Consider the following 27,504-nt stretch of genomic DNA (forward strand, 5'->3'; position numbering starts at 1 on the left):
AACGTCACAAACCCTATCCTGGGGCCCCCATTCCCGTACAGTTGATTAAGGACCATCAGTGGCTGATCCCCTCAACATGACCCTGCCCAGCCTGTGTTCACAGCTCCTCTCACAGGGGCCCCTGAGCCAAAGGGGTGGGGAGAGAGACCAGTTTCTGGCGTTAGTGGAGAGGGCTGGGGTCTGCTTTAGAGTTTGGGGGAATTATGGTGAAAAGGGAGATGTACAGGGACGCCTGGGTGGCTCACTCGGTTAAGCGTCTGCCTGCGGCTCAGGTCATGATCCTAGGGTCCTGGGATCAAGCCCGACTTCTGGCTCCTTGCTCTGCAGGGAGCCTGCTTCTCCCTCTGCCTGTAGCTCCCCCTACTTGTGCTCTCTCTCTCTCTGACAAATAAGTAAATAAAAACTCTTAAAAAAAAAAAAAAGAAAGTAATAAAAGGGAGATGTATGTGGAGATCACAATGAAAGAATTCAGTCAAGGGAGCTCTGGGACCTCAGAACAGGGGAGGAGGTCTAGACCAGTGTCGTCTAATACAAATATAATGAGAACCATGTCTGTGATTTTAAATTCTCTAAGAGCCAATTAAAAAAGTAAAGAGAAGCAGGTGAAATTATTTTTGGTAATGCGTTTTACTTAACCCAACATATTCAAAATATTATCTTTCCATTCATGTAATCAATATAAAACTTATTCATAAAATATATCCCTTTTTTTTCCTTACAAAGTCTCACAGAGCATCTCATTTCAGACCAGCCACATTTCACGGGCTCGATAGCCACGTGGGGCTGGTGGTCAGTGCATAGGACAGCACAGGTCTAGAAAGATCCAATAGGAGGAGCGCAGGGCAAAGGGAGCCAGTTGAGCAACAAAGAGAAAGGAGGAGTGCTCAAGAGGGATCTTTTTGGAATTCAGGTGCTGAGGGCAAGTCAAAGAAACAGTGAGGAGCTGCGGGGGGGTGGGGGGGAGTAGTTGGGGAGGGGAGAGGGTGAGCAGGCCCTGCCGTGGGAGGCGGCCCTGGGGCTGCTGCAGTGGCAGCCAAGAGCCAGGTGGGGGCAGAAGAGAGCTTCTCTGACACCTGATTAAAGGCCCAGCCAGAGCCGGTGGGAAGAAGGGAAGGAAGGTCTGGGGGGGGGGGGGGTGCTTTTCACCTGGGCCAGCTATGGGGACTGGGGCGTTGTACCAGAGCCTGTGCATGGAGATTTGGTGGCCTCTGCACCTTCTGTGGAGCTAAAGGGAAGTGGGCACCCAGGTCCCTTCAGTGGGAGGCCCCACTGCCTGCAGCTGGGCCTGGACTCTGGCCTGAGACAAGAAGGAAAGGAAGCTGAGTGGAGAGGCAGACTGGGGAATAGGGAGAGCTCTCCCAGTATTTTATTCTTAAGTAATGGCCGCAAGGCTCCCGTAGTGGGAAGAATACCATTCTTTTAACTGACTGTGGAACCCAGAGCAAGGTCAAGACATGTAAAGGCCCTAAGTCCCAACCGTGGCACCCCCACCACCAACATGCCACCGTGAAAAAGCCTCAGGAACAAAGTTGTGAATTTCCATTTTTGAACTATCAAATTCCTTCCAGAATCAGTTCGGGTGGTGGTCTCTCTCTAGGCCTTAGTGATGCAAGTGGGAACCAGGTGATCTCTAAAATTCTAGTCGGGAGAGTGCCAAACCCAGAAGACCAAAGCCCCGGAGCACAGGGGGCCTTTCGGGAAGGTCACACAGCACCTGCTCTGCCCGGGGAAGCCCCGTGGGCAGCTGAGCTCACCATTGCGGCCCGTGCGCCCTGAGGGAAGGAGGCGCTGAGGTTGGCTGGCCCCTTGCCCATTCCTGAGGACAGAGAGGAGGAAGACAGGTGGAATTTGGGACCAGAGGAGGGGACAGGGTGGGTTATCCTAGCACCACCCCCCCCCCCCCACACACACACGGCATCCCTCGGTTGACCCTGCGGACAGGGAGGGGCAGGCCTCACTCTCTGTCTGCACCAGGAGGCCCATCTCACTCTAGGGGCTGAGCGACAGCGCGTGACAGGGATGACATAGGTTGTCCCTCTTTCTTTCCTTTTTTTTTTTTTTTGTTATTACAAATAATGTTGGGATTTGGCATTTTTTGACCACTTATGAAATAGTTCCATATCATAATATTCCTAACTGGATCAAAGGGAAAGAATATTTTTTTAAAGATCTTATTTATTTGAAAGAGAGAGAGAGAGAGAGAGAGCGCGCGCGCACGCGCGCGCGCGCGCGCGCGCGCATGAGGGGGGGAGGGGCAAGGGAGAGGCATAGAGGGACAGGGAGAAGCAGGCTCCCCGCCAAGCAGGGAGCCAGATCTCAGGACCCTGTGCTCATGACCAGAGCCGAAGAAAGATGCTTAACTGACTGAGCCCCCCAGGTGCCCAGGAAAGAGTATTTAAACTGACAGATGTTCTCCCAAAAGGCGACAGCAAATGACACTCCTGTCAAGAGTGCCCCACAGCCTTGCCGTTTAAAGGCAGGTAAAGGGATACCTGGGTGCCTCAGTGGGTTAAGTGTCTGCTTTGAGCTCAGGTCCTGATCTCAAGAGCCGGGGATCAAGACCCGTGTCAGACTCCCTGCTCAGCGGGGCATCTGCTTCTCCCTCTCCCTCTGCCTGCTGCTCCCCCTGCTTGTGCTCTCTCTCTCTCCGGCAAATAAATAAAGTATTTTTTAAAAATAGAGGCATGTAAAATATTGTACATCTTCTAGAAGAAACAGAAGTTACTATTGTTTTAATTTCTTTGACTAGCAGTGAGCTGGAATATCTTTTTACGATCTATGAACTCTTTTCACCTGATCAATCATTCAAACTTTTTAAAAAATTGTGACTTTCGCCATACAGACGTTTTTCATTTTTATTAGTAGCTCTGTCAACCTTTTCCTTTATACTTCTGGATTTCATGTCATGCTCAGATTTTGCAAGAAAACGGCAAACTGCCGAAAAGCATGGGTAGAATTACATCATTTTTAGTAAAAAAAGAAAGAAAGAAAGAAAGAAAGAAAGAAAGAAAGAAAGAAAGAAAGAAAGGAAAGAAAGAAAGGGAAAGAAAAAGAAAGTGTATTCAGGTATATATACTTAAATGACTACACAGACAGATCTGGAATGATGAATTTTAAGTCAGTGGTTCTCAAATCGAGCACTAGAGTCATCTGGAAGGCTTGTTATAATACAGGATGCGGCCGCTCCCCAGTGTTTCTGATTCAGCGGGTTTGGGGTGGGGCGCAAGAATTTGCATTTCTAATAAGCTCCCTGTCAGAGAACGGCTGTTCTAATCTTCTAATCTAGTAAAAAGCAGTTCCCTTGAGAAGTGGGTTTGACGTTCTTTTTTTTACTTTCCTCCCTTCTGCAAACAGCAAGAATTTCTTTGATAGTTAAGAAAAACAGTAAGATCTTTAAAGATTTGCGTGCGAAAGCACAAACAAGCACAGAGTGTTTAAGGAAGGCAGAGTGCTGTTACTAGGCCCTTTGTAGGGGACACACGGGAAGATTCCAGTCTGCTTGCCACGCAGATTGGGATTGGTGTAAGGGCTCGAGTCACACCATTGGAATTTGACCTAGAAATGTATTGCGCTCAAAGCTGCACAAGCAGTAATTTAGGAGCAGAGGAAGGACTTGTGCCCAGCAAGGGTGCGGGGAGGAGGAGGGCAGGGGGAGTAGCGCAGATCTCCAGGGGCAGCCCAGGTGAGGGACTGTGTGCATGAGGCTTAGAGTCAGACAGATGTGGGCTCGAATCCTGGCTGGGGCATCTCACCTATTCTCGGAGCCTCAGCTTCCTCATCTGTAAAATGGGGATGTTGAGATACCTAGCACTGTGCCTGGCACATGAGCGGGGCTCAGCCGGGGGACCCCTGGGAACCCTTGCCCCCACTGGCCACAGTGAGAAGCTCGAGCGGTCCAGCCCACCGGGCCGGCCCTACTCAGGAGCCTCACAGCAGCCGGGGTTCCGGACACGGCCCGCAAGAAAAGACGCTCGGTTGCTCTGGCCACGGGCTGTGTGGGGCCCCCACAAAGGAGGGTGTCAGGTTCCTGAGGTTTTCAGCAAGCAGAGGGAGAGCTCCACATACCCCGAAGGAGATGTAGGCGCCCATCAGGCTGCCAGCAATGGTGGCATAGCCCCCGGTCATGACCGCGTGGATTTCAGAGAGTGTCATGTCTGCCAGGTAGGGCCGGATCAGCAGAGGAGCCTCGGTCTGCAAACAGGAAAGACATCAGACAGCCCGAGCTGGCCAGCCCAGTGCGGGCCCCAGGGTATCCCCTCTTCCCCCAGGGGTGGGCACGTCACAGTGGGTCCCGGGGATCCCAGGGGCAGAGACAGCAAGGTGGGGTTGGGACCACAGTCTGTCCTTGGCTGGGCCTCCCTGAACCGCGACATTGGCTCTAGGGAAGGACTCCCAGCCCTTCCTCCTCGCCTGATGAGGCTCCCCTGTGTCAAGTGCTCACTAGGTCCCAGCACCCCACTTTCATCACTCATGACCTTCTGAGAAAGAAGTGGTCATCCCCCGTTTCCAGGAGAGCGAACAGAGAATCAGAGAGGTTCAGAGAATTACCTCTGTTCATGCAAAGGGCCAGAAGCGGATGGAACTCCAGGCCTGAGCTTTTCACGAAGACATGGGGTTGCCAGAAAGAAAGGAGATGGGCATTGGGTGGTGTGTTTACTCCGGGGCGTCTGGGGAAGCCGGGAGCCATTCATTTATTCATTTAATGAACAGTTATTGAGCACCTCCTATATTCCAGACTGTTCTATAGAATAGGGACGGGGGTAAACAAGACAGAGCCCCTGACCCCACAGTTTTTATCCTGGGAGCCGTGGAGGAGGGTGGGTTATGGGAAGAAATGGATAACCAGCAAGGAACCAAGTAGATAAAGTGTGTCTTAGACGGTGCTAAAAGCTGTGGGGATACTGCGGGCGAACGCCTAGCGGTTGCGGGGTATTTAGATTGGAGTGACAGCAAAGGCTGTCCGGAGGAGGTGACGTTGGAGCTGAGACCACAGGCGCCCTCTGTTGGGTTCAGAAGCACAGCATTGCAGGCAGAGTGAACAGCAAGGGCCCTGGGGCAGATCTGAGCTTGGCAGTTTTGAGGACCCGTGAGCAGGCCAGTGTGCACGCAGCAGAGGGGGTGTGGGACGGGGCTGGAGCTGGAGGACAAGGGGCGGGGGCTAGCCAGGGTAGCGAGTGCCCTTGGCTGGGATGGAGGGGCATGATCTGGCTTGTGTTTTTAAACGGTCGTGCTAGCACGTGCGTGAAGGGCAGAGGGTGGCAGCGGAACGGAAGCAGGGAGAGTAGGAGGAGACTCAATGTCCAGTGGGGGAGACGAGGGTGGCTAGAGGTGAAGGAGAGGGGCAGTGGGACAGGGCTGGGCTGGGCTGTGGGGGCCAGCTGGCAGGACTTGCTGACGGGCCAGAGGCTGTCGGGAGCGAGGAAGCCGAGGAAGGAAGGAAGACTCCTTGAGTTTTGTCTGAACAACTTCAGTACCCTTTCCTGAGAAGGGGAAGACTTGGAAGCGTGCAGCTGTGTGAGAGGGAATTGGTTCGCCTGCTTGGACTTGGGGTGCTGAATTTGAGGTGCCTTTTAGGTACCCAAGTGGAAGGTCGAGGAGCAGCTGGGTGGGTCAGACTGGAGCTAGGGTCTGGGTGACACTTAAAGCGTTAAGCCTCAGGGCTGGTGTGACCCCCCCACCCCCCAGGGACAGAGTGTGGCCAGGGAAGAGGGCCAGGCCACCAACATCGGGGCTGAAATGATGCCGTTAATCCTCAGAGGCTTCCCATCCCCTCCTCTTGGGAGAAGTGAGGCAAAGACTCAGGGGTCAAGGTCAATGTGCCCACCAACTGGTCCAAAGTCAGTTCATTTGGGGAGCTCTTCACATCCCCCAAATCCCATTCACCTAAAATTTGTATTTAATCAGCAAAAACCATGGAGCACATTTGCCGCATTTCATTTAAAGAAATGCTTTTGTATTTCAGTATTTCTTTCTCTTTTGCTTCATTTTAAACATCTTAAGGGATTTGAGACAATTGATCTAAGAGCACATCTGTCTTCATTGGCTTAAAAAAACCCTTTGAAATCAACACACTGGTACTATGGCCAAAAAGATGCAAATATTCTCCAGTTTCCTAAACTCTCCAGCGAAATAGGGCATTCTGTGGCAAGTATGTCGTTTGGTGACCCCAATATTGGTCTGATGGGCTAGGTCCCTGGAACAGGCTCCGGAGTCTCACCCCCAGGAGGGCCAAGCCTTCTGAAAGGGGCTCAGGGCTGACAGGTGCCTTCAGAGTCACATTTACTTTGGAAAATATGTTTCAGAAAAGAGGAGGAAAAAAGAAGGCAAAATGATGTCATGTAAGGAACCCTGCCCAGGAAAGGGAACAGCTGGATTCTAAGTCCTGACTTATATTGTGGGGTCCTGGCAAGTTGTTCCCACCCTCAAGCTAGTTTCTACAGGAAGGGGGAAAGGTGGACGCCACCTGTAGGATCTGAGTCTCTAAGCTGGCGAAGACCTCCGCAGCCCAGAGCGGTGGGAGGTGCCAGACTGAGGCCGTCCCCCCGGCACAACCCAGGTGAAAGGTGAAGAGTACATCCCCGAATGGAGCAGCCCCGGGGCAGCGGCCTTTGGTGACCCTGGGAGAAGGTCCGAGTGTCTCTTCCCCTCCCCGGGGATGCTGCTGTCGAGCACGAGGGCAGGAGGCTGCGGTACCCACCTGGCTCACAAAGATGTTTCCAGCCACACTCAGCGTCTCCGTGGCCGTGGTGTCCATGGTGGCCCGCATCAGCCAGCTGATCTAGGAGGCAAAGCGTTCTTTGTGGGCGGGCATCAGCAAACCCCGAGTTGGAGAGCGTCAGGGGCGGGGTGGAAGTACCTGATAAGTCTTCCTTCCAACTTCCAGCCCAGCATAGGAAACCCTCACCTCCGTTTCTCCTTTCATACCTCCATTCACGGGGGCTCACCACTTCCGAAGGCCCCCACTCCACCTTAGGACAGCTCCAAAATGCATGCTGTCTCCATACAAAAGGGTTCCCAGGCCCAATATACTTGAGAACGGCTGTATACACACACACACACACACACACACACACACACACCTTGGAGGTTACCAAATACATATCAGCTTAGTAAAGGCTCTGAGAAGTCATGCACAAAAGCTTGTTCAAATGTGTCTAACCCCCCTTCACAAAAGTATTTGACCATGGGATCCCTTTACCTAGTCACATGTGTTAACCCTCCATGGAGCTGGAGTTTTGTGAAAAAAGCTTTGGAAACATTGTATTAGAAAGTTCTTCCTTTCAATCAAGATGAAGTCGGCTTCCCTGGAATTTCTCCCTACTGCAGCAAACTCCCTGGCTGCCCTTCCTCTAATCTTTCTTCTGTATGTATTTGGAGACAGCTCTCCTACCCTCACCTCCTCCACCCCAGCCTTCACTTTTCCAGGCTCAGCAGCCCTACTTCCTGCAACCATTCTGTGGAGGGCATGGTGTCGGCCGTCACACCTGCCCCGAGGCTTCAGCGGTCACGGCCCCTTGACCGAACACGTGCTCCAGATTTGGAGAGGCCCTCCTCCCTCCTGCCCCGCACTGGGCACTCTACCATAACACGGTGCATTTTTGCCTCTCTGGCAGCCGCCTGCTAGTCCTGGTTTATTCTGAGCTCAATCGGCTAAACCCTCAGACTCACCCTCACCGCCAGGTCCAACCGGCCCAGTGCCACCTCCTGCATCCCGGTTTGTGCGGCAGATTTTAGGAACGTAAGCACAGGATTTGACATTTGCACCAGCTAAGTCTGGCCAATGTGGCCCACTGCTCCGGTCCCTCAAGATCTTTTTGGTAGAAATGATGTCTCTCCCTGACATTTCTTCTCAAAGCAGCAAACTTCCCTCACGCAAAGACCGCATTGGGTTTGGTGCCATTTCCCCTTAGTATCATGACAGGAGACTCTGGGAAAGATGTTTGCCTAAGAGTAGACTTGGAGTGGGAGGGTGTGGACCCCGGGAGCAGGGTTCTGGGAGGGTGTGGACCCCGGGAGCAGGGTTCTGGGAAGGTCCAGCTCTCAGAGCTGGGGCGTGAGGGAGGGTTTGGGCTCTGGGTGCAAGGCCTTCTGGGAGAGCAGGAGCCCCGCGGGTAGGTGGCGCCGGGAGAGCCCAGGCCGCGGCTTGGGGAACTCACCTTCTGGATCACCCACTGCATGAGGCCCGCGTAGTACAGAACTGACATAACGCAGCTGAAGAAGACGACAATGGGCAGAACCTGCTGGGGGAAAGTGTGGGCCCCGGGGTGAGAGGCAGGGAGCCGGCAGGGAGCCCAAGGCCCAGCAGACCCCAGACAGCCCACTTGGCCCAAGACCTTGCCACGCGGAGACCTGGCAGGGTCGAGGAAGAAGCTCTCAATTTAGTGCCTGAGGTCACAAACGGGGCCTCTTTGGAGGCACATCTGCCCTCTCCGCCCACCCGCCCAGCCCTGTCTCCGTCCCCTGTCCCCTCCCGGCCGCAGAGGAGGCCTGTGCCAGGCAGAGAAGCAGGACTTGAGTCCCCCGCTTCTTAATCCCCCATCTGTAGAGTGGGGAGAATGTGGATTTCTCATGTCGCAGAGAGGAGTAAAGGAGCTGGCTCGGGGCCTGGCACCTTGCACAGCGTCCCTCCTCCTTCGTGAGCTCGGTCCTGGGCCCAGGCCTCTGGCCTTAACCTCCCTCCCGAGCTTTGGGCCCGAACGAGAGGCCTCTTGTCTCTCTGGTATTCCACCCTCACTCAGGACCAACGGGCTCAGAACTAGACTCACAGGGGACCAGCAGTGCTGTCACCCCGTTTCCTGTGACCAGGCTTGTCACCTCTCTGCATGCTCTGGGCCTCATCCATTCTTCCCTCAACACGTCCCTCATGTCCCTTCCCTCCTCGCCGGGGCCCTGATGCCACCCCAGCGCGTCTCCGCCGCAGTCTGACGGATAATAGCGAGGACCAACTACTTCAACATCTGTCAGCGCACAACCCGTTTCATAACCACGGTGACCAGGCAGCGGTGCTCGGAGGGTCTGGAAACCAGAATGAGGAGGCTCTGCACGGGCCGTCAGGGAATGAGCTCTAAGACAGCTTCTTAAATGGGAAAGGGAGAGGTGTCAACGGTGCGTCCACTGTGCTAGTCTACGCGCAAGGAAGGCTGGGGATGGCATTGTGTGGGCCGCTGTGTGGGCCACAGTACCGTTACAAGGATAGGCAAAGGAGGACAGTTGCCTTGTGAGGGAACCAGGGGACAGGAGTCGGTGTGAGAGGCAGACTTTCTTTCTACTATGTCCCTTTTGTACTGTGAGAACGTGTTATCTGTTCCAGTTTCATTTTTTTTAACTTTAATTTTTTTAAAGATTTTATTATTTATTTGAGAGAGAGAGCATAAGCAGGGGGAGTGGCAGAGGGAGAGGGAGAAGCAAGACTCCCCGCTGAGCAGGGAGACCAATGTGGGGCTCGATCCCAGGACCCTGGGATCATGACCTGAGCCGAAGGCAGATGCTTAACCGACTAAGCTATCCAGGCGCCCTCCAAACAATTTTAAAATAAGTTACCCAGGATTGGTAATAGCAAGCACATCCTTACATTAAAATGTTAGGTGAGGAAGCTAGATATTAAAAGCATAGAAAGGCTGGAAATCAGATATCCAGACAGCAAGCAGCTGCTCCGTGTGCTGGGACTATGGAAATTTGGGTTCTTGTTTCTGTATTTCCCATTTCTCATCTGCTCCTATAATTTTCTGCAGCAGGTGGACACCTCTCAAGGGAGGGGGCAGGAACACAGGGCAGGTCTGTGGAAGCTCATCAGCCGGCTTTTGGACGTGCTAAGTTTGAGATGCCTGTGAAACGGCCAAGAGGAGTGCTGAGCGGGCGGCTGGATAAAAGGGTCAGGGGCTCAGAGGGGAGGTCTGGGCCAGGCCTGGCTTGGACTTGTTTGCACAAGAGTATAGGTTGAGGCCATGGGACAGATGTAATTCCCTGGGGCAATCGTCCTGAGCGAGCAGAGCAGTGAGGAAGGACAGGCTGCCGGGGGCAGCATCACAGAAGGGGGAGAGGGAAGGAGGGGCACAGGGAGGGGACAGAGGAGAAATAGAGATGTTGGAGGACGGCCAGGCCAGGGGTGTGATGGAAACTGAGGACAGATTTTCGAGAAGGATGGTCGGTCAGCTGTGCCAGATACGTCAGAGCATTCCAGAAAGGTGAGGAGTGACACGGACCCTTGACAGCTAGCAATTCAGGGGTCCCTGGTGGAGACGGCAAGAACAGGCAGCTCTTTCGAGAAGCTTAGCTGTGCCAGAAGGAAGGCTCTCAGGAGAGGTGAGGGGTGAAGGGAGAGCTGTTTTTGTTTTTAATAAGAGGAGTCTTGGGTAATCACACTCCGGCTCTGGTTCAGAATGAACCGGGATTGCAGACCGGCCCCGAGGAAGACAGAGGCTCTCTCCCAGGCAGCTCCCCCAGAAACGAGAAACAGACCCTGGGAGGTGTTTCCCTGTCCCCTACCCAGATGGTTCCTGCGGTTTTCTCTGGACCGGCTCCATGCCACATCCCTGTCACCAGGCTCCCTGCAGCGGGGGATGTGGGCCGGCAGGGAACGCAGGCTGTGGGTGGAGAAGCCCTTCTCTTGCCCCGGGACTCGAGACTCGTGACTCGCTGGCTGCCTGGTGCCGGGCACGCCCCCCACGCTTGGGTGCTGACGTCATCTGCTCTCCCTCCCAGCGAGACCCAGAGACAATCACGTACTGTCTAGACGGCCTGTCCAATTTATCATGAGAGGGACAGCCCGGCGGCGACCTGGCAGGCTGCAGACACGGCCCATACTGGGGAGGAGAGAGCCCGGCCGGCAGGACCTGACTGCAGATTTGGGACTTTCTCCTGGCAGCGAGCGAGACACATTTTCTACCCGTGCGACGGGGGTTTTAGGTGGAAGGGAAGCTGTGTTTTGCATTAAATGGTGACTGTCTTGGGAGGGGAGATAAATGCAAGAGAAGAGAGGTGACCTCCAAATTTCTCATGTGGGACATTTCATACTAAATAAGGTCCCTGAGGCCCACATGATCTCCCAGGCTGGGGAACAACTTCTGGGCCTATCTAGTGTGTGAGGTGGCAGGAGACGGGATAGGCAGTAGAAGCCGGTGTCGCTGTAGTCAGGGAGAGGGAAGTACATGCAGCCCTACTGCGTGTCTATACGCAGCCTTCCCTATGCCAGTGTGTGGTGACTCCTCGATCCCCAGCCAACCGAGGTAGATGTAAACCCACTTCCCCAGTGGGCACGCTGAGCGTGTGAGATGTGGGTTACCTGCCCGAGGTCACACACCTGCAAAGAGACAGAGCCCTTCCTGGTCACTCTGCAGGCTGCCAAGGCCCCGCGGTGACCCTGAGGAGGTTTGCCCTGCTGCCAGTTCTTGGGCCTCATTTCTCTGTCTCTGGGGAAACATTCATCTCCTCCGAGAAAGAGAGCTTCTTGTAAGTCCTGACCACTGCCAGCTGGTCCTTCTAGTGCCAATGCTCACCCATCACTGAAGGGAGAGGGGACTTCTAGCTTGTCTAGGGCAGTGGTTCTCGAAGTACAGTCCCCGGACCAGTAGTATCACTCGAGAATTTGCTAGAAATGCTAATGTTGAGCCCCACACCCAGAGTTTCTGATTCAGTAGGTCTGGGGTGGGCCTGAGAATTGCGGCCTGAGCATTGCCAGATGCTGCTGGGGCTGCTGGTCTGGATGGCATGGTCTGAGAACCATTGCTCTAGAGTGTAGACCGTATGCTCCAAGCAAATGTCAACTTTTTACCAGGAAGCAGGCTCTGAAGGCAGGACTAAACCCACTGAGGACATGGCCCCGATGCTTCCTCTTCGTGGAGGAAGCTTTTGATGACTTCCTGATGATGAACCCCCCAAAGGCCTAAGCACTGCAGACAGGGCCCTGTCGCCAGCCCCACAAAACCCCACAAAAATCCCAAACCACAGAATCCGAAGTCAGTCAACAATACATTAAAAGGATCATATACCATCATCATTTGGGATTTATCCTAGGGAAGCAGGGATGGTTCAACATCTGTAAGTCAATCAACGTGATACATCACAGGAACAAAACAAAGGATAAAAATACATGATTCTCGCACAGATGCAGAAAAAGCATTTGACAAAATTCAACATCCATTCTTGATAAAAACTCTCAGCAACGTGGATGTAGAAGGAATGTACCTCAACATAAAAAAGGTCACATATGGCAAACCCATAGCTAACATCATACTCAGTGGTGAAAGGATGAGAGCTTTTCCTCTAAGATCAGGAACAAGATAAGGATGCCCACTCTCACCACTTGTATTCGACATAGAAGTCCTAGCCAGACCAATTAGTCAAGAAAAAAGAAATAAATATCCAAATTAGAAAGGAAGAAGTAAAACTGTCACTATTTGCAGATAACATGATACTGTATATATATATATATAAACAAACCCTAAAGACTCCACCAAACAATTATTAGAACTAATAAATGAATCAATAAGTTGCAGGATATAAAATGAACATACACAAATCGGTTGTGTTTCTATGCACTAAATCAGAAAGAGAAATCTCACTTACAATTGCATCAAAAAGAATAAAATATCTATGAATAAATTTAACCAAGGAGGTGAAAGACCTATACTCTGAAAATTATAAGACACCGGTGAAATGGAGCGCCTGGGTGGCTCAGTCAGTTAAGCATCTGCCTTTGGCTCAGGTCATGATCTCCGGGTCCTGGGATCAAGTCCCAAGTCAGGCTCCTTGTTCAGCAGGGAGTCTCCCTCTGCCTCTCCCCTGCCACTCGTGCTTACTCCCTCCATCTCTCTCTCAACTACATAAGTCTTAGAAAGAAAGAAAGAAAGAAAGAAAGAAAGAAAGAAAGAAAGAAAGAAAGAAAGAAAGAAAGAGAGAAAGAAAGGAGGAAAGAAGCTGGTGAAAGAAATTAAAGACAACACAAATAAGTGCAAAGATAGTCCACGCACATGGATTGGAAGAATATTGGTAAAATGTCTACTATCCAAAGTTATCTACAAATTCAATGCAACTCCATCAAAATACCAATGGCATTGTTCACAGAACCAGAACAAATAATCCTGTATTCCCTATGCAGAACCACAAAAGACCCTGAATAGCCAAAGCAGTCTTGAGAAAGAAGAACAAAGCTGGAGGTATCATGCTCCCTAAATTCAAACTATACTACAAGCCTATAGTAATCAGAACAGTACGGTACTGGCAGGAAAACAGACACATGGATCAATGGAATGGAATAGATAGCCTAGAAATAAACCCATGTTTATATGGTCAGTTAGCCTACAACAAGGAGGCAAATATATCCAATGGGAAAAAGACAGTCTCTTCAATAAATGGTGCTGGGATAGCTACATGCAGAAGAATGAAACTGGACCACTTTCTTACACCCTACGCAAAAACAAATTCAAATGGATGAAAGACTTGAATGTAAGAGCTGAAACCATAAACTCCTAGGAGAAAACATAGGCAGCGAGCTCTCCGACATGGTTCTTAGGGATGTTTTTTGGACCAGTCCCCCAGGAAAGGGCAACAAAAACTAAATTAAACAGATGTGATTACATCTAATTAAAAAGCTTCTGTGCAGCGAAGGAAACCAACAACAAAACAAAGAGGCAACCTACTGAATGGGAGAAGATATTTGCTAACCATATATCTGATAAGGTGTTAACATTAAAAATATATAAAGAACTTACATAATTAACTTAATGCCCCCCAAAAAAATTCGATTAAAAAACGGGCAGAGGACCGAATAGACATTTTCCCAAAGAAGACATCCAGATGGCCAACAGACACATGAAAATATGCTCGACATCACTCAGCATCAGGGAAACGCAAATCAAAACCACAATGAGACATCATCTCACACCGGTCAGATTGGCTATTATCAAAAAAACAAGAGGGGCGCCTGGGGGGCTCAGTTGGTTAAGTGTCCGACTCTTGATCTCAGTTCAGGTCAGATCTCAGGTCTGTGAGATGGAGCCATGAGTTGGGCTCCACACTGGACGTGGAGACTGCTTAAAATACATAAATAAAATTTTTAAAAACTTAAAAAAGTAAATAAGTCACAGGGACGCAATGTTCAGCATAGGGAATTCAGTTGATAATATTGTAATAACTTCGTACAGTGACAGGTGACTTACAACATGACTTACTATGGGGATCATTTCATAATGTCTAAAAATATCAAAGCACTGTGATACATACCTGAAATTAATAGGATATCATGTCAGTTATACTTCAATAAAAATAAAAGGAAAAAAAGGAAGAAACAAGAGAACACGCACCTGTGAAACCAACCACACACACGCAACGATGCAAAGCTGGACCATCCCTCGGTGGGGGGGTTGGCACAATGCCTACTCCACCACCACCCTTACAGGAAGGCAGAGGGCACTTACTCCACGGCCACATAAAGTGGACACGCCTCCTGATTTCCTGCTCCTACTGCTCCTTGCCTTGAATGACTCACCACTCTGCTCCCTCATGCCTTCATGTCAAAGTCTCCTTCAGAGACCTTTGTTGACGCCAGATACTCACAAGATCTCTCCCAGTCCAGTCGCCCCATCTCCGTCCTTCCAGCACCAGCCCAGTTTCCACCAACTTCCCACTCCCTCCCCTGAAAGTCGTGCTCACCGAGGTTACCAGGGACCCCTTATTACTAATCAACCACGGTGCGTTTTGGCCCTTTTCTTATTTGATTTTGTTCTTGGCCAAATGGGGCACCGTCAACCACTGGGGATGGCCAAGGCTGCATCAGGCAGACACCCCAAAACTCTTGGGAGATGCAAACACTTTCTTTCCGCTAGGTGTTCCTCAGGGAGAACATCTGAGCAGCACTGCTGAGCTCAGTACGTGGGTGCATGTTGCAGAGGCGGGAGCCACAGAAACGAACGAGTGAGCATGCGCGACCGGGGCAGCCAGACCCAGGAAGGATGCAGGAGCCCCGGGGGAAGCGCCCGTGTGGGTGGGAAATTACCAGAAGGGAGATGGAGCCAAGGTGGAATGACTAATCAAGATGATACAGCCAAGAGGCGGCTGCCACGTCCACGGTGCTGGACTCCAGGCCAGGGGAGGTGGAGGGACCCAGAAGCCCCAGGCAGAGGCTCAGCTTCCTGGAGAAATGAAGAGCTGGACCGCGGCCCAGCAGGAAGCAGCTTGGATTCTGAACATCTGAGTGAGCTCAGAGGAGACTTCCCCAGGCCGTCAGGAGCCAAGGGCTTGGACTGTGGCCACATGATCCATGGAAAGAAGGCAAAGAAAGCTCCCGAGTCTTCCATTCGACTCAGCACCAACAAAACCACTCCCACCTTGAGGGCCAGTCCCAAACTTAGCAAGTGCTTGTGCTTGTGTGTGTGTGTGTGCACGCACGCGTGTGAGTGTGCAGGGGTGGGTGGGTGAGTGAAATTTAATGATCAATGAATCTTATGAAGAAGGGAATTCCGTGGCCATGGAACGTTTAAGTCCTCCCTGATTTGGTCTGTCTCAGTGAAGGAGGCCACGGGCTAACCCACTAACCACAAGCGTGGCCAGAGGACAGGGCCTCCCAGGGGCCAAGAAACGGTTAGTGTTTGGGAAATGCTGAGTCTGGCTAATGATAAACCCACCTCCCTTGTTTTTTCTCTCTTGGCTGAACATTCAAACTCAAAGTCTTTAGCAACCATTTAATATGTTTTAAAGTTAACGTTGTCGATATTAAGGTTGCTTTTTGTATTTGGAAGGGAGACGTGATGTCACTGACTTCAACTTGTAGTATGAGAAGAAAACACCACTTGGCTGATAGTCCAATCACCCCGTTCTAGCCCTGGCTCTGCCCTAACCCACCGGGTGACCGTGCCCAGGTCACCGCTCCTCTCTGGGGTGTGGTTTAACTATCTGTAATATTAAGGGGGGACCGAAAGATCAATGAGCTAACATCCAGCCCAACAGTCCACGAAGCCACGGTTGTACAGGGTGATTTGGGGAGAGAGGCAAGTAGCAGGTGTGCACCTGTTCTTCGAGAAAGGGAGAAAAGATGGGAGGACACACAGCTAACGCTGGCAAGAGGATGGACACAGCAGTAAGCCAGGTGATCGTTTCAGTGCTAGACCGGGAGAGAAGCAGGGTAGGGGCATCAGTGGACAGCGGCTGCTTGGCCTGCCCTGGGCCCCTTCCCCTGCTGCTTTTAGTAACAAAGCTTTTATTTTCCATTGGGAAACCACCCTCTCCTCCACTCTTACCCAATGGACTCTAAGTTTGATCGATCTAAGCCATTTATCCTCCCTGGGTATAATTCGGAGACGGCATATACTCCAAGCCAGGCCAAGAAGGGTCCACTGCTGAGTTTCCTTCTAGAGCTAGTGGAAATCAGGCATGCTCTCTCTCTTTCTCTCCCTGCTAAGGAAGGTTGCTAAGTTGGTTGGATGTAAGCCTGGTATCTCTTTGCCTCCAGCTCAAGGGAGCCTACCCGAGACTAAGTCTAAAGCCAACACCAAGAACACAGAACCAGGACATAGGCCAGGTGGATCCCCGGTGATGGTCTGTACCTGGATCCAGTAGGATCCGAGGCCCCTGGATTTCTCATAGAAATTAATCTTGAGTTTTTGGTTCTGTTTTGTTTCGTTTTTTGGCTTAAGTCCATTTGAGTTGTGTTTCTCTCACTTACCACTAAGTCAGGAGCCAAGCACCCTGGTCAGGAAGTGCAGCCTAGACTCCCAAATGTGTCCCCATGTTATGACTGAGAGGGACCGTAGATCAAAGGGTCAGTACCATTGCTGTTCCTCCCAGGCAGGATGCTAGCTGTCACCTGGGCCCTGCTCCCGTACTAGACCACAAACGCTCCCTTGGAACACAAGGGCACCCTGAAAGTGTAGCTAATCACAGGTCCTATAGGGAGCTGCCTGCCTTGTTTCCTATCGTGGAGGGACAGTACCGCCGCTCCTGGGCAACGCTCCTTGCCGGGATGAGCTTCTCAGGGCGGCGTCCACTCAGTCAGAACACCTGACTCCCTGGCTTTGGGTGGGAGCACAAGACCCCAGTTGTTGCAACTGTAGTATTCCGTGCCCTGGACTTGGCGATTGGTCCAGGAATGGTCACATGACCCGAGGCAGAACAATCTGAAGACTGCCCCAGGATTTTCTACCTTGGGCTGGCAGAGAAGAGTTTCCCTCATTTGGGGGGACGTGCTGTGAGAATGAGCCCCTGATGGTGCTGGGGGCCAGGGGAAGATCTGGTATGCAAGCATGAAGCCGACGCCCTGGCGTAAGCACAAATGTGGGGCTGAGGGCCATGAACCTGACTGCCCCGGGTCCAGCCTGCTCCCGCTCTACCTCGCCTTCCCGTGCGTGAGGCAAGAGCAGCCCCCCCGTCCTCCTCCCTGTAAAGCTAGTTTTAAATGGGTTTCTGTCACTTGCAACCAAATAGTCCTCAAGAATACTCATTTCTTCCAAACAAGGGAAAAACAAACATCTAAGATCTGGGCCCTTTGTCACCACTGCCTACCAAGGGAAGTGCTTTGATATCAAGGCATAGAAGCTAATAAGCAAGAGCTTTGGACCTGGGTTCCAATGTTAATCCCAGCAGTCACTAGCTTTGTGACTTTGTGCAAGTAACAACCACTCTGAACCTCAGTATCCTCGTCTGTGAAAAAGAGGATAATGATAGCACACACACACACACACACACACACACACACACACACACACACACACCGTGGGTCGTTGGGAGGGCAAAGTGAGTGCCTGGCTCATGGTTCTGGCTCCACACCTAGGGGCTGCTATTATGATTTCCTTCTCCCTGTGTTTTTCTTCTCTGCTCCACCAAGGTCTTGGGTTTAGAGGGGGACAAAATGGTTTCTGGTGGCTGGGGAGCTGGCTGCAAAGACCATGTGTAGCTCCTGGCTCCAGAGGGTCGGGAAGCTCTGGGCTCTGCTGGGGAGGTTTGGAGAAAGAAGAGTTCAGCCCTGGTCTTGGGCCAAGGGGAAAGCTGCTCAGGACCGCACAGTCATGGGAACGGCGGCCCGGCCAGGGAGAGGAGCCCAACCCACAGCCGTGGCTCACAGAGCCAGACCTTCCCGGCAGGCACGGAGGACGTCCACGTGCACGCACAGGAGAACCACCATTTGCTCAGCAAAGAGCAGTGTCCAGGCACTGGGCAGGGCTTTGCAGGGCTCAGGGTCACTAAAGGGACACAAGGATGAGTAAGACCCAGGCTGTGCCCTCCAATAGCTAAATGCAAACACGTCTACGACACGTGGAGCTAAGTAACATGCTTCCTGCAGGGCCCCCTCAGCCTCTGTTCCCTGCGGTGACCTCTCTCCTGCACCGTGGCAGCCCGGTGGCCCCAGGTCACTGTGTGGGGATAAGGTAGCCTCCTCTAGTCCTCTACTCCAAGCATCCTGGCCACAACCCTTCCTACCCACTATTGACATGACAACCATCCCAAAGCTCCAAAAAAGTCCCTCCCTGCTCAAAAATCTTCAATAGCTCCCATTTCCTGGGGACAAAGCCCAGAGGCCTCTGCCTGGCCTTTAGGACCCTTCCAGGTACAGCCCCGCCACACGTCTGGGTTGTGCCCTGGCCCATGCTTTCCTACCAGTAGCCTCCGTGCCATCAGAGGGGCCTCCGCCCTGTACTTGACACACACCTGCACGTTCTCACCTCAGCGCTGACCGCATGAACTTCCCCTTCCTGCCTGTCTGCGCCTCCAGACCTTTCCTGTCCTGGCCATCCTGCAGCTCCGCGTCAAACACCACCTCCGGGGGCGTCATCCCCACTGGCCCCAGCTGAAGCAATCCCTTCCTAAATGGATCCCCGGCACTTTCCGTTGTGCCAACTGTGCTGGAACCTGCGTCCTGGGGAGGTCGAGCTGCAGAGTGTTGTTATGTTTGCGTTTTCAAGAGTGAGAGGATGCTGGCCGCTGTCTGTCTGTCTGGTGAACACAAGAAGTCAGCCAGCCTCCGCTGCCTCTCCCTGGAAACTTGGGAGGCCCCTACTTGGAAATGCAACTGTGAAGGGAGCAGGCCTCCCTTGCCCTGCAGGAATGGTGCTCGGGGACCTTTGGAGGGGGCTGACGGAGGCTGCCCCCTCCATCTCCCCTCTCTCGTCTCCCTCAGAACTGGTCTCCGGGAAACATGATGGACAAGCCTGTCCCGGGGCACGTAAGACTCCCAAGAGGACAGGATCCCGGTCCCCTCCCTCTTTCCTCCCAGCACTGATGTTATTAGAACGCCTTGGCTACAGTGGACATTTCACTGAGAGTTGCTGGCACACACGGACGCTGTGACGCCCAGACGACCTCCCCGCGCGTCAGTGGCAGGGGAGGCGGAGCTGGAGATGTCCAGACTCACCGCCTGGCTCCACATCAGCCCAGAAGTGCAGAGCTGAGCCCGTGCCCAACACCCCACGCGGGGTAGGAAGGCTCTAGAAACAATGGCCAGAGTCATAGAAAGCAGAAAGCTCTGAACCTACACGTGGGATCCCGCACAGCAGCCCCCGCCCCCGATGGCAGTGGTCTGGGGCGCACCCCTGTAGGCAGCACGGGATCCATCCATGGTGCCAAGGAACGGGGGCAGAAAGTCTCAGTCTCAGTCTCTCTCTCTCTACCTGGCATGGCAAGTGGAGCTTAAGCCTGGAGGGGGCTTCGGGGTGTTTCGACAGCTCGGGTGTGAGGCGGGCAGAGGGGAGCCATGCCAGAGGAAGCAGGCCCATGGGTGCTGGGGCAGCCAGTTGGAGAAAGAAAAAAGACAAGCACATTCCCAGGCAGACCAGGGGAGCGGCCGCAGCAGGAAACTCAGCACAGGCTGCCCCGTGTCGAGGCCGGCCCGGGGCTCCACCGCACACACCAAGGCCCTGGAGGCTTTCCATCACACATCGGTTTCCTCTGTAGTGTTTTGCACTGCAGCAGACACACAATAGTCTGCTGGCAGTGGGGGAAGGAGAGAGGGAGGGAGGGGCTGTGGGTCCAGGGGAGTCCAGAGTGGGGAGACCTAGCTTACAGCTGGATAATCAGGGCCGGCTTCCTGCAGAGGGGGCCCGGAACGGCCTTGAAGTAGAAGCAGCCCGAGAGTCATTTGGGACTCAGGTTTCCTGGAAAGAGTCCTTCCCAGGCCTCGGGTCCCTGCATCATAGTGGGAGCTGAGGCAAAAGCAGGGGCTGGCCCCATGCCCCTACCCTCCCTTCTCTTCCTCAGCTTCACGCAATTCCAGCATCTGGCAGTTCATTTTTAAGGAAAAGAATACAGACATATCTTACTGTGTAAATGTTACAAAATGCACGGAAAACATACCGGCGGGTGAACACACCGTGGGGGCCCCACTGGGCACCCCTGAAGCTTCCGCTTCCTGAGCATCTGGGACGCGGCTCCCCCCAAGAGCCTCCCCTCCACCTGGGCCTGGCCCACCCGGCTGGCCCAGACTCCCAGCTAGCTGGGGGCACCGGGCAGCGGCTGCGAAAGGCCTCATGGGCCTAGAGTTGAGCTGACCTGGAAGGCAAAGACACCCTTGACCATCGCCTCCCCAAACACGAAGCTGGAGCCCGCATCCGTGTAGCTCAGGAAGATCTGAAAGCAAAACACAAAACAAAGCAAATGCCTGGAGGGAGGCCGGGAAGCCAGGAGGGAGAAACGGGGCCTGGAGGCCGGGCTGGGGGAGCTGGAGGGACCTCACCGGCCTGTCCGGCAGCCCGGGCCGCCATCCGGCACTATACACTTGAAGGGAAAGGTCCTCCGAGATGGGACCTTGAGGACAGCCATAAAGAGGCAGAGCCGGGACACACGGGCTTCCTCGGCTCCGCCCGTGCTCTCCCTTCAGATGGCGCATGCAAACCTGAGACCGCAGGACCGGGGTGCGGAGAGGATTGGCCATGTACCCCCGATGATTTATACTTTAAAAAGGAACTCATGATGGCTGTACAACAATGTGAACGAGCTTCATGACACGTAAAGATGGCGAAAATGGTAAATTCCGTGGTGTGTGTATTTACTGCAATAAACAATGGAATGTAAAAATACGACCGCAATCAACTGAACGTTATTGGTAGCACACACATACCCTAAGTAAATCATTTGGGATTCTTTTTAGCACTTTTAACTATTGTAAGTTCGACATCACTCCTGACTGCCGAAGGCCACATGACTTGTGCCCCGGGTTCCCTAAGAAACTTCCTGTCCTGAGACTCCTGTCCACATCAGACAGGCTCTGAAAGGACGGCTCCGTCGGGGCAGGTGGTCCCAGGCCTGAGGGGTATAGCAGCCGCACTACCCAGCCCCCCTCTGCTCACGGGGTCTGGGACCCAGGGCCCACCCACCGTCCTGGTCCCAATTGCTCCCTATGGCCTCACCACCCACCTTCCCCCAACAGAGTGGCTTCTCCTCCATTTCCTGGCCACTCAAGACACCATGGGCCACTGGGCCCCATGTACGCACCTGGATCTGCTTGCCCATCCACTGGAATGTGATAAATCCCGGTTCCGTTCTGATGACGAAGAGTCCAAGCGCAAACTGTAGTCCGAGGCCCCAGGACACAGTCCTCCAGGACACCTGCCACCAGATAGAAAGGTCCTCGTGAGCTCAGCAACTTGGGGGGATCCGCAGGGGACAGCTTGGGGTGAGGCCAGAGAGCACGGTGCTACTGATGGGCTATGGGAGATCTGGTCTGTCTGCAGGATGGAGACCGGACTCAGCCAGAACTCTGGGCCTGTTGCCAATGGTCACCTCTATCCTGGAGTCAGAATAGGCCACATTCTTAGCAGCCACGGGCCTGGGGCAGTGTGCTGGGGTGGGGCACGGTCTAAGGACCCATGCAAGACCCGACAGCCTCCAACCTGCCATGGCACTCAGTCCTGGTCATCACCGGGTGGGCAGAGCCAGACTTGTGGCGTCTGCCCGGATCCTCCCCCATCCCTCCTCCACAGGCAGGGCTCCCAGCTGCCCTGACCCCACTCCCTCGATGCCCACATGCCCAGTGGAGGGTTGCCGCTGCCTCTCAGCATTTAATGACTCCTTAGCAGCGATCCCCAAACTCAGGTGTGCGTGAGAATCTCTGGGAGTCTTGGCTGGAGGCTGTGGGGGGACGTTGGCCACACTGTGAAACAGGGAGGGGTCCTGGCTTCAGGGGGTGGTTGACCACTAAGCACTCACTGAGCGGTGATGCTTTGAGCAGGCAAAGAGGAGGCTAACGAGCACGCAGATTCCTGCAAAGGACACCAGCTGCTCAGGTTGCCGGGAGGTGTCCAGAACCAACCATGAGACCAAGCCCAGGAAGGCAGAGAGAGCCAGAGCCCTGCAGGGGAGAGGCAGAAAGCCACCATTCTCAGCATCTCCCCACCCCCACACAATAGCACCCAGGGCCCCCAGGAAAGGGTGCTCGGGGCTGGTGGGAGGAGAGAGAGCCATGTGACCTCGCACAGACCACCCAGCCTCTCTGAGGCTTGTGCCCTCTTCGGGAAAATGAGAAAGACCCGCACGTCTCCAGGCTGCTGAGAGGGCTAAAGAGCAGAATGCGTGCACTGAGCCTTGCACGGCGCCGAGCGCACGGCTCCATCAAGGGGCAGGGGCTCCCTCAGCTGCACTGATGCTCAGCCCAGCCTCTGACCAGGCCAGGGTGAGGGGGGCCCGTGTGGCCCAGGACGCCGCAGTTGGCACCATGGGCTCTGCTCTCCAGAAGCAATAATGTCAGTCCGGGCAGGTGAACCAAGCGCCTGGGATCGAGGCCTGGAAGCAACCTTCAGAGCCGTGCTGCCCTCCCTGGGCTGGAGTTGGCTTGTCCAGGAGGGCTGGGCATCGCGTGTTCGAGGTCTGCCCCTGACCCGGTCATCAACTCACTCGGAACAACCGATAACAGCTGATGTTCACTGAGCACCTATCAAATATCAGGAACTACGCCAGATGCTGAGAGACGCATGGCCACCGCCCATTTTAGAGGTGAAGAAACTGAGGCACAGTGAGTTTAAATGACTTGCCCACAGCCACCCATTTGAATAGTAGCAGATGTGAGATTTTAACCCGGCACCCGGACAGCAAGTCTATCCTCTTAACTAGCTCCGTGCACGGCCACCAGCTGGTAAGAGGCGGACCCAGGGCCAGAGCTCACATAGGCCACGTCCAGAGCTCACTGCTTACCTCCGCCCGTGTTTCCAAGCCCCTAACACCCCCGGTCCACATGCACAGTTCCCGCCCTGTCTCTGTGCCGCTTGCCTCACTATTTCTTCCGATGTTAATTCACTTTATAAAAATTTAAGCACAGGGGCACCTGGCTGGCTCAGTCCGTAGAGCATGCAACTCTTAACCTCAGGGTCATGAGTTCAAGCCCCACATTAGGTGTGGAGACTACTTAAAATAAAATAAATAAGACAAAATAACAAGTGTATACTTTGGGCTGGGTTTTTGTTGTCATTTGTTTTTAATGGCTTTGTAGAGGTACGATTGGCGTATAATAAATCGAATACATTGAAGTGTACTCACTCTCTTTTAACTTGTTAGCTATAATCCCTGCCATGTTATTTTAGTGGTTGCTTTAGCATTTACAACATGCATCTTTAACTTATCACAGTCTACCTTTAAGTGATATGATACCACTTCCTGTCCGTATAAAAACCTTAGAGCAATATAATTTCATTTCTTCCCTCCCAACCCTTGCTCTTTACTTCTATATGTAATATAAATCCTCTAATACAGTTATTCTTGCTTTATAAGTTGATTACTTTTGAAAGGGATTTAAATAATAAAAATAGTTATTTTTTGTAGTTGTCATTTCAGTGCTCTCCACTCTTTTGTAGAGATCTAGATTGCCCTCTGTTACCTGTTTGAAGAATTTCCTTCAACATTTCTTGTAGCACAGGTCTACTTTTTATGTCTGAAAACTTCTTTCGGCTTTTGTATATCTAAAAAAGTCCTATTTCTTTTTTTTTTTTTTTAAGATTTTATTTATTTAGTTGACAGAGACAGCCAGCGAGAGAGGGAACACAAGCAGGGGGAGTGGGAGAGGAAGAAGCAGGCTCATAGCGGAGGAGCCTGATGTGGGGCTCGATCCCAGAACGCTGGGATCACGCCCTGAGCCGAAGGCAGACGCTTAACGACTGCACCACCCAGGCGCCCCTAAAAAAGTCCTATTTCTCCTTTTTGAAAGGATGGTTCTCTGATCAAGAACTCTAGATTGACACATTTCGTTTTTACTGTTCCATTGCTTTTTCATGTGTATTGTTTTTGAGAAGAAATCTGCCGTCATCCGTATCTTTGTTCCTCCGCACATGTTTTCTTCTCTGTTTTTAGAATTTTCTGTTTTATCACCAGTTTTAAGCAATTTGATTATGTTGTGCTTTGGTGTGGTTTTCGTCTTGTTTCTTGTGCTGGGGGTTCCTGGAATTTCTTTGGGTTTATAATCTTCATCAAATTTGGAATTTTTTGGACACAGTTTCTTCAAGTAACTTTTCTCTCCCCTCTTTCTCCTCTGGAGACTTCCGGTACGTGCACCCACTTAGAGCTGTGGCACGGTCAACTGATGTTCTGTTTGACTCGCTCAAGTTTTAAGACTTTTTGGAAAGAGCCTGAGCAGGGTTTATTCTATGGTTAATTTTCCCCTACTTATTGATCCAAGATCTTTAGTACTCTAAATGACGCCCTGTGGAATTATGAAGTTTCCACCCTGACTGTTGAGAATAAACACTATTTCCGGCCCTGTGTGACTTCCAGGCACTGTTCCCTCTAATACTTTCGGGTGGGTCTTTCCTAGGCCTTGGATGGTTTTCTCATATGCATTCACTGATCAGAACTCAGCTGCATCCTCAAAGAGGACTTTCTGTGGATTTCTGCAGTCTTCTCTCTGTGCCACTGTCTTCTCTCATACTCTGCATTGTGAACTCTCACCACCTTGGCTTCCCTGGCTTCCCAGCTCTGTATCCTCAACCCAGGAAATCTGCTGGCCCACCTCGGTTCCCTTTCCCTTCACTGTGGCCTGGAAACTCTCTCAATGCAGAAAGGGGGCGATCATAAGGCTCCTCTCCTTTATTTCCTTTTTCTCCAGGGTCACTGTCTTCTGCTGCCTGATGTCCAATATTTTAAGAGCTATGGTTTCATATATTTCTTCCAGTTCTTTAGTTGTTTCAAGTGGTCTCTGTTACTCCATCTTGACTGGAAGCCAACACCAAATACATATGCTTTTTAAATCAAGACAAAATTCACATACCATACAACTTGCCCATTTAAAGTATGGGGCGCCTGGGTGGCTGAGTCAGTTAAGCATCTGCCTTTGGCTCAGGTCATGATCCCAGGGTCCTGGGATCGAGCTCCAGTCAGGCTCCCTGCTCAGCGGGGAGTCTGCTTCTCCCTCACCCTCTGCCTGCCACTCCCCCTGCTTGTGCTTTGTCTCTCTCTCTAATAAATTTTAAAAACCTTTTCAAAAAAATAAAGTATACAGTGTAATCGTCCTCAGTATATTCAGAGTTGTGTGAACATCACTCAAATCAATTTTAGAATATTTTCATCAGCCCAAAGAATAACCTAGCACCTCTAGCCATTACCCCCAATCTTTCCATCCACTCCCCCAACCTTAGTCAATCACTAACCTACTGTCTGTGTCTATAGATTTGCCAATTTGGACATCTCATATAAATGGTTCTTCATGACCGGTTTCTTTCACTTAGCATAACGTTTTCAAGCTTCATCATTATTATAGCCTGTAGCTTTTCTTTTTGTGACCAATGATATTCCGTTATATGGATATACATACTGGACTTATTCACTTAGCAGTTGATGGACACGGGTTGTTTCCACCTTTTGGGTATTATAATGTTGCCATAAACATTTGTGTAAACGTTTTTGAACAGATGTTTTTGTTTCTCTTAGGTATATACCTAGGATTGGAAATGTTTTGTATGGTAATTCCATATAACTCCATGCATATTTTGAGGAACTGTTTTCTTTTTTTTTTTAATTTTATTTATTTATGAGAGAGAGAAAGTGGGGGGAGAGAGAGAGAAAGAGCACACATGAGCAGGGGGAGGGACAGGGGGAGAGGAAGAAGCAGACTCCCCACCGAGCAGGAAGCCTGACATGAGGCTCGATCCCAGGACCCTGGGATCATGACCCCAGCCGAAGGCAGCTGTTTTAACCAACTGAGCCACCCAGGCGCCCCTGGAACAAACTGTTTTCTAAAGCAGGTGTGCCATTTCACATCTCTACCAGCAGCGGGCGAGGGGTCCAAGTCCTCCACATCTGGGCCAACACTTGTTATCATCTGTCTTTTTTGTTATCACCCTAGTAAATGTGAGGTGGTATCTCATGTGGTTTTTTTTTTTTTTAAATATTTTATTTATTTATTCAACAGAGATAGAGACAGCCAGCGAGAGAGGGAACACAAGCAAGGGGAATGGGAGAAGAAGAAGCAGGCTCATAGCGGAGGAGCCTGATGTGGGGCTCGATCCCGTAACGCCAGGATCACGCCCTGAGCCGAAGGCAGACGCTTAACCGCTGTGCCACCCAGGTGCCCCATCATGTGGTTTTGATTTGCCTTTTTATGAGGGCTGATGAGATTAAGCATATTTTCATGTGATTACTGGCTATTTATATCTTTGGAGACATGTCTATTCAAATCCTTCTCTCATTCTTCAATTGGGTTGTCTTTTTATTGTTGAGTTGTAATTCTAGATACAAGTCCTTTATCAGATACATAATTTGCAAATATTTTCTCCCATTCTGTGGGTTGTCTTTTTACCTTCTTGATGGTATCCTTTGAATCAAAAAGTTTTTACCTTTCATAAAGTGTAATTAATCTGCATATATTTTTTAAAGGAAACCTTATATTGATACCTCACATGGAGAGCCAGTATCAATGATCTGTCACAAATAGATGATTGTAAAAATAAATCCTTTTACAAATCTATTAATTCTTTTATTACTATAAAAGCCACAGCCTTTTGTGTTTTTTTAGTTTTTTAGGCTGCTCCAGGGATTACAATGTGCATCTTTACATTATTGCAATGTATTTAGAGTTAATACTGTACTAGTTTAATAAAAGTCCAGTTGTAAAAAAAATCTATTTATAAATTTATTTTAATTCTTACAGATTATAAATTTTTAAAAATTTGCTCAAAGTTCATGTAATTTATTAATTTTAAATTTAAAATTATAAATTATCATTATGAATTATTTATTATACATTTATTTATACATAAGTTGAAAAATGTGCTCCTCCATAGGCCCGTCAAATCCCTTTGCTGTGGTGCCCCCAGCTTAGTCCCTGGCTATCCTTGAGCACCAGTTTCTTTATTAACAAAATGGAGTCCTCAAATAGATTGTGGGTCTTCAGATTTTTTTTAAGCTACAGAAATCTTTGTTTCCAGCTATTTATTTTTATTTTCATTTTTTGCAAACTTCAGTTTATAAAACCGATAAAATAGAGCTTCCTGGTTGAGATGGGGATTTGAGGAGGAAGGTCTGATGTCCCCCCCCCTCTAATCTCTCTCTCCCGCCCTATGTGGTACCTCCAAGGTTTCCAGACCTCTAAGGAACCCAGTTTGA

At 51.2% G+C, this 27,504-nt stretch overlaps 1 protein-coding gene across 11 annotated transcripts in view; it reads right to left on the reverse strand.

Annotated features, from left to right (window-relative positions):
- Positions 1–27,504, reverse strand: part of SLC28A1 (solute carrier family 28 member 1) — a 62,620-nt gene that overhangs the window by 27,213 nt on the left and 7,903 nt on the right. For 9 of the 11 annotated variants that reach the window (XM_087856607.1, XM_045813222.2, XM_087856613.1 and 6 more), the window contains exons 6-11: positions 22,129–22,270; positions 21,415–21,528; positions 20,473–20,550; positions 8,157–8,237; positions 6,698–6,778; positions 4,066–4,191 (exon numbers count right to left, since the gene is read on the reverse strand). In XM_087856607.1, the coding sequence (XP_087712733.1) occupies positions 4,066–4,191; positions 6,698–6,778; positions 8,157–8,237; positions 20,473–20,550; positions 21,415–21,528; positions 22,129–22,270 (622 nt within the window). The remainder of the gene's footprint in view (positions 1–4,065; positions 4,192–6,697; positions 6,779–8,156; positions 8,238–20,472; positions 20,551–21,414; positions 21,529–22,128; positions 22,271–27,504) is intronic. The other 2 variants (XM_087856608.1, XM_045813224.2) reach the window with 2 other exon arrangements.

Source organism: Ursus americanus, chromosome 28, assembly GCF_024610735.1.
Source record: "Ursus americanus isolate L20-20 chromosome 28, mUrsAme1.1.p, whole genome shotgun sequence".
NCBI lineage: Eukaryota > Metazoa > Chordata > Mammalia > Carnivora > Ursidae > Ursus > Ursus americanus.